Here is a 7,215-nt window from a genome sequence, read left to right as displayed (position 1 = left end):
TTTTTTCCCCGTCCTTTCTTTCCTCGTTTCCTTATGCACTTGAAAGATAAGAGATAGAGATAACAAAGAATACTAAGCGAAAAAAAGAAAATCAAAATGAAATTCTTAATAGGAAATTTAATAAATATAAACTCTACTTAGAATTACCCATTACTATCAAACTGCATATATTCTCCTTCATTTTCACACGAATTCTTGCTCATAAATATGTATGATTACTTTTTCAAAAGCTGCGCATGCACACTGCTCTGTGGAAAATCAAGGGAAGTTCACAAGAACATGGCATCTGGGGCAAATAGAGTCTAAGTTTTCAACACTGTTGCATCGCCATTTGATTGATCTCACAAATAATGGCTATGCCTGCTTGCACATCCATGAAACATTTAAATGGAGATGAAAAATCAGTTATTAATAAGAAAGAAAATGAAAGCACCTTCAAAACTCCTTTCCCAGCAAGCTTTAGCAACTTAGATTTCGAAATAGAAGAAATTTCTTATTCATACATTTAGGCAGCTAATCTATCCCTTTTGAAATCTTCAGAAAGTAGTGTACAAGTTCTTCTCACATCATGCAGTGAAGGAGGCTGCTGAGGTTACATGATCAGCATGTCATTTTTATCTAATGACCTATGAAATAATGCTGCTGTGTCTACTTTTCCCTCAATCCGGACCTTCCTGATCAAGAAAAATGAAAGAATCCTTCAGAAGTATCTTCTCCCAACATCCTTTTAGCAGCTTAATTAGCCATTCAAAGCAGAAGAATTACTTATCAATACTTATAAGATACCTAACCAATCCCTTGGGAAATCCGTCCAGACAACTCAGAAACAAGTGCGTATTTATTCTCCTCATAGCATGCAGTCATGAATGCTGCTAAAGTTACATGATCAGCACGTTGTTCTTTATCTAATAGCTTATGAAAGAACAGTGCTGCCATGTCGACTTTCCCCTCACTACAGAGTTTCCTAATCAAGGTATTAGCTGTTCGGATCCACAGCCTTTTGTCTAGCCTATCCAAGACAACTATGGCACTGGAAGATTCATTCTTCATGCAATACTCATAAGCTAATGTCAGCCGAGTAACTTCACATGGAGAAAGCCCCTTGTCCATCATGGTGTCATACAGCTTGTGAGCCGCCTCCAACTTGGATTCCTTGCAAAGCCCACTTATCAGAGCACCATAAGTTATACTGTCAGGAACGCAACCATGGTCGCTCATCCTATGAAAGAACTTCACAGCCAAGCTCGTATTGCCATCTCTACAATATCCACATATCATGGATGTGTAAGTTTGCTTGCTCGGAACCAAACCAAGCATGATAGCTTCCTCAAAAAATTCCTCACTTTCTCTCATTCTTTTTTGCCTACAAAAGGCGGAAATCAATGTCGTATATGAATGCATGTCAGGTACAATACTGATTTTCAGCATCTTGTTGAAAAGAACCAGGGCTTGCTTAATATCAGCCCGCTTGCAGTGCTCATTCATTAGAACAGTATACGTGATCCTATCAGCCTGCAGTCCACTTTGAAAGCCCCTATCAAGAAGTTTGTAAGCCTCCTGAAGCCTTCCCTTCTTACAGAGGCCATCAATGATTGCGTTATATGTACAAATATTAGGAAAAAAACCTTCTTTATCCATTATATTCATCAACTCGTATGCTCGAACAAAATTGCCTACTTTACAGTGCCCATTAATAAGAGTAGTATATGTATTTGTGTTAGGAACCAATCCTTGTTCTTGCATTCTTGCTAACAGCATCTCTGCTCTATTTAATTTTTCCTCTTTGCAATACCCACTGATCATGGCCGTGTAGGTTTGCACATTTGGCTTGTAGCTATCACTCCGAACAAGCTTAAGGAACAGTCTAAAGGCCTTATCAGTCCATCCCTTCTTGCAGAGACCATCAATCAATGATGTATGGGTAAACACATTTGGTTTCCAACCTTTCCTAACCATTTCCTCCAAGACCTCAAACGCTTGCTTAATGTTGGCCCGCTTGCACAATCCATTAATGAGACAGGTAAAATTTATAACATTTGGATTCAACCCCATGTCCACCATCTTCTCAAAAAGTGCAAATGCTCTATTAACAAATCCCTTTTCACACAATGTACTAATGATCAAAGTACATGTGGCATTGTCAACAAGAAAACCCCTCTCAAGCATTGTACTCAACCACCTATCTGCCTCCAGAACACTACCAATTTTACAGTAAGCAATAACCATCAACTTATAACTGCGAGAATTAGGAAACACCCCTCTCACAGACATTTCATCAAACATATTCTCTGCAATGTTGATCAATCCAGATTCACAGGCAACTGCAATAACACAATTCAGCATGTGGGTAGTTGGAGTCAACCCCTGGTTTTGCATCTCAATAACCATACCAACAGCCTCTTTTAACCTCCCAATTTCAGAAAAATTCTTCACAATGCACAGCATCACTTCTTGGGCCCTCTCGGAATTGCCATTATTCATAAATGACGTCGCCACAACTAAATAAAATCGCATAAAATACCTGAATTTGTCATACCCAATCGCCCAGTAGAAGAAACTCAACGCCACCATCGACCCCGCCTCTTCGGCCAGAGAAGCTACTACCGTGATAGCTTGCTCCTGAGTTAATGCAGTTATTGCAGCAGTATCTAGCGATAGATTAAGCTTGGGAGGGACTAATCTCGCATAGGTTTGCCTGTAGTAAGATTGACAAACCAATGAACAGATTGATCTAACCATTGATTGAGATGATGGTGATAGTGATGAAGTGGGGTTCGTAGAGGTGGTACAAGGATCATCATGAGCGTAACGCAGTTGTCTCACACCGAGGAGTGACAGTAGGTGGGTGAGGAAGGCATCATTAAGGGTTGATGGTACTACTTCCAGCTTCTGCCGATGAAACTTTTGAACAAGAAACGGTACCATGAGAGAGAGAGAGAGAGAGAGAGAGAGAGAAGAGGCGGAGAGAGAGAGTACAAAACAGGAAGGAGAGATGACTTAACATGATATATTTTTTTTTATAGTAAAAAGTAAATGTACTGATCAAAGTGTGTATTTACATTCCGCACATAGGGGCCAATTAAATGCATGGCATTATATCAAAAATGAAATCATAGCAAAATTCCACAATCAAATACTACAAACTATAAATCTAAAATGCCCAATTACATAGAGATTTACATAGAATGTATTCCTAGTTTATCAAAAACTACTCTGAAGGTGTGTCTCTATATGACCCCAATCAGCTCATCTTGAGTAATGGATTTGTCTTCAAACCTCTTTCTCTTCCTAAAGTGCCAAAGGAAGTAAATAGTTGTGGCCAACATAATTTTTCTTTCAATCGACTTTACTCCATTTCCTTTTGCTTCTTTGTGTAGCCATTTTACAACTGCTTTTAAGGACGTCATAGTCCTTAATGTCACGCCCCGAACCCAGAAATGGGGCCCAGGGGTGAAAATATAATCTACCAGCACCTGTATCATGCAAGACATCCAGAGATACAATACAAAGGATGAGGGTCTGACCCCGTGGGGTTCCCAAACACCCTATACATATCCAAACACAACATATCATACGCAGCGGAAAAAGTCTTACTATATACAAATATGCAGTACCATACCAGAGACTATACAAGAGCAGAAACAAACTTTATCATACAACATACAATTGAGTGCCCAACACATCCCAAAATGGCAACCCATCAAAACACAGTCCTAGCACTTACCCAAGCGCTAATCGCAATACACCGGCCACTACGTTTCCTACACCAGGACGCTAGTTCCGGTTACTTGAAGGACCTGTAAAAAATGTACGCACAGTAGGGGTGAGACACTTCTCAGTAAGGAATAACACAGATTATATCGGTGTGTGACATTTGAGTGTTATTATGATATAACATACACGTAGTTAAATGCAATCAGTACTAATTTCACCATAGTGCCTACAAGCACACACACACACACACATGATCAACAATCCCGGTGTCGTCACACCCATCGGCTTGAAACTAGCTCGCGACATACAGCGTTAGCCCGTAGCCAACCCACGAACACAGCGCCACCGGCACATGGCTAGTCCCCGACTCCTATGGCATCGTACCGGCGTTAACTAGTGGATCCACACCTTTCGGCCTGATTTGCTAGAATAGGCTCACGCCCTCAGATATAGAGCCGGATCTCTTCCAATCTATGGCCAACGATTTCATACGCCCTTGGATATAGAGTTGGACATTCTCAGTACCTGGAACAATTTTGGAACCACATTCCTACTAGCATTTCAACATATCACACACACATGCATGCTCATATAACCAAACAAACCACACCCATTTGGTAATCTAAAATCATGGTTTTTCAAACACATACAGTTTAAAACAAGTCAAGACACGACCATCCATATAACACAGTATAAATCAACATATTCATAGATTTTCAACAAAACCAGGGATGCAGCCCATCGCCCTCTTTTTCCCAAAACTGTAATCATGAAAAATCCATAGTTTTGCCCATTAGATCCCCCCAAATAAGTGGCCAAAACACACACAGGACCTTGAACCACAGTTTCACTAAGTCTGATTTCAAAAATAACCAATATAAACTCAGTTCCCCTTACCTTTTCCCTAAATAGTAAATCCCAAATTCCAAGGCCCCTAAATAGTGAACGGAGTTCCAAAACCTACAAATCACAGTACAAAATATACTCACAAGACTGTTTCCTACAAAACTACTGGATCAAAATTGAAAACCGGGCCTTACCTCGATTTCACGCCAAAACCCAAAAATCTCCGAAACGAGATTCTAATCCGTAGAACTTGTAGAGAATCCTTCCACGATCCTCGTAGTAACTTCAGAGTCACTATTCTAATGATGATCGGTGAAGAAATCTAGAGAGAGGAAGTGTAGGGAGAGTTCTAGAGAGAGAGAGAAGATATTTGAGTTTCTTAATGGTTAAGCAATGAAATTTCTATTTATAGCCCCTTTGACCCAGGAAAAATCGTCGACGAGATGGTGTCCTCGTCGACAAGGCTCTATACTCCTCTCGTCGACGAGACGGAGGATTCGTCGACTAATCTTGTTATCACCGGTTTCCCGAAACTCCTCGGCTTCTCCTCGTCAATGAGCCTCTGAACTTCGTCGAGGAGAGATGCATGGCCTTCGTCAACGAACTCTGGCTTCGTTGACGAAGCCTATTCAAATTCCAATTTTACCCCTTTTTGATTTATTTAAACCTATTTATCACGGTTCAGGTTCTTACAACCTCCCCTCCTTACAAAAATTTCGTCCTCGAAATTTGCCATCTCTCATTCACAAACTCATACACTAAATACATATACACGCATCTCTAAGAAGAACACTAGCAACTATTATAGCACAGCCCCATTATACACATACACATACATACCATCACTTATGGCGAAGGAATACCGTGGTTACATATATAACTGTCTCAGGAGTTCACAATACACACACTCCCGATGACTAACCACCTATCCCAACCCAAAGTAGGATAATATACAAGTGCTCAAAACAATTGTGGATACTTCTGGCGTATTTTCGTTTCTAGTTCCCAAGAAGCTTCCTCAACCTCATGGTTCCGCCACAATAACTTTACTAATGGTATTTCTTTAGTACGAAGTTTCTGAACTTTACGGTCCAGAACCTTAAAAGTTATATTCTCATACGCTAAAGTATCCCCAATTTCTAACTCATCATAGCTAATAACATGTGAAGGATCCAACACGTACCTTCTCAACATGGATACGTGAACACATCGTGGACCCTCGAGAGTGCTGGGGTAGTGCAATCGTGTAGGCTACCAGACCCACTCCCTCAAGAACCTCGAATGGTCCGATATACCTCGGGCTCAGCTTGCCTTTCCTCCCAAATCTCATCACCCCTTTCATTGGAGCGATACACAGAAATACCTTACCCCCCACCTCGAATTCTAAATCATGGCGACGAACATCTGCGTAACTCTTCTGTTGACTCTAAGCTGATCTAATCCTCTCTCGAATGAAACCTACCTTCTCAAACGCCTGCTGCACAAGTTCAGGTCTTAACACCTGACGTTCACTAACCTCATCCTAACACGAAGGCAATCGACATCTCCGACTCTACAAAGCCTCGAATGGTGCCATCCCAATACTAGACTAGAAGCTGTTATTATAAGTGAACTCTACAAGTGGCATAAATTGTATCCAGCTACCACCGAAGTTTAACACATAAGCTTGCAACATATCTTCCAATATCTGTGTCGTCCTTTCCGAATGTCCATCAGTCTGGGGGTGGAACGCTGTACTGAAAGTAAGCTTTGTCCCCTTTGCCTCCTACAAGTTCATCTAGAATCGAGAAGTAAACCTCGGATCTCGATCTAATACGATGGACACTGGTACTCCGTACATTCTCACAATCTCATGCACGTACATATCTGCTAGCCTACTCAAAGGGTAGCCAACCTTCATCGGTATGAAATGAGTAGATTTTGTCAATCTATCCATGATCACCTAGATAGCATCCTGCCCGTGAAGCGCTGGTGGCAAACTAGTCACAAAATCCATGGAAATATGCTCCCATTTCCTCAACGGAATAGGTAAAGGCTGCAACGGCCTTGCCGGCTTCTGATGTTTCGCTTTTACCTATTGACACGTTAGACACTGCTCCACGAACTGAGCAATATCCCTCTTCATACCACTCCACCAGAAGGACTCGCACAAATCCCGATACATCTTCGTACTACCCAGATGTACCGTATACAAAGAACGATGCGCTTCCTCTAGAATCGTCCTTTTGATCTTATTGTCGTTTAGAACACATAACCTGGTCCCAAACCTTAACACAACTCTGTCAGAGATGTTAAATTCTGTAGCTAGTCCCTGCTGTACCTTTTCCCTAACCTCTGCCAACTCTGCATCACTAGCATGCGCGGCTTTTATATGCTCAAACAAAGTTGGCTGGATCACCAAGCCAGCAATGAAAGCATGATGATAACAAAACACCAACTCTAGATTATGCGTAGGATAATTCTTCTCATACTCTTTTAATTTCCGAGAAGCATACGCTACTACCTTACCCTGCTACATAAACACACATCCCAGACCCTTCAGAGACGCGTCGCTATCAAAAACCCACCATCCCCCAAAGGAATGGTCAACACTGGAGCAGTAACCAGCCGGTGCTTCAACTCCTAAAAACACAGCTCGCAATCACTGGTCCACTC

At 41.5% G+C, this 7,215-nt stretch overlaps 1 protein-coding gene across 1 annotated transcript; it reads right to left on the bottom strand.

Annotated features, from left to right (window-relative positions):
* Positions 1-287: 287 nt before the first annotated feature.
* LOC131159814 (pentatricopeptide repeat-containing protein At4g19890) lies at positions 288-2,984 on the bottom strand. The gene has a single exon (XM_058114986.1). It carries the CDS (start codon positions 2,923-2,925, stop codon positions 787-789), a length of 2,139 nt encoding a protein of 712 aa, XP_057970969.1. The 5' UTR covers positions 2,926-2,984; the 3' UTR covers positions 288-786.
* Between the last annotated feature and the right edge of the window lie 4,231 nt (positions 2,985-7,215).

Source organism: Malania oleifera, chromosome 7 (assembly GCF_029873635.1).
Source record: "Malania oleifera isolate guangnan ecotype guangnan chromosome 7, ASM2987363v1, whole genome shotgun sequence".
In the NCBI taxonomy this organism is placed as follows: Eukaryota; Viridiplantae; Streptophyta; class Magnoliopsida; order Santalales; family Ximeniaceae; genus Malania; species Malania oleifera.
This window is presented reverse-complemented; position numbering and strand designations above follow the sequence as displayed.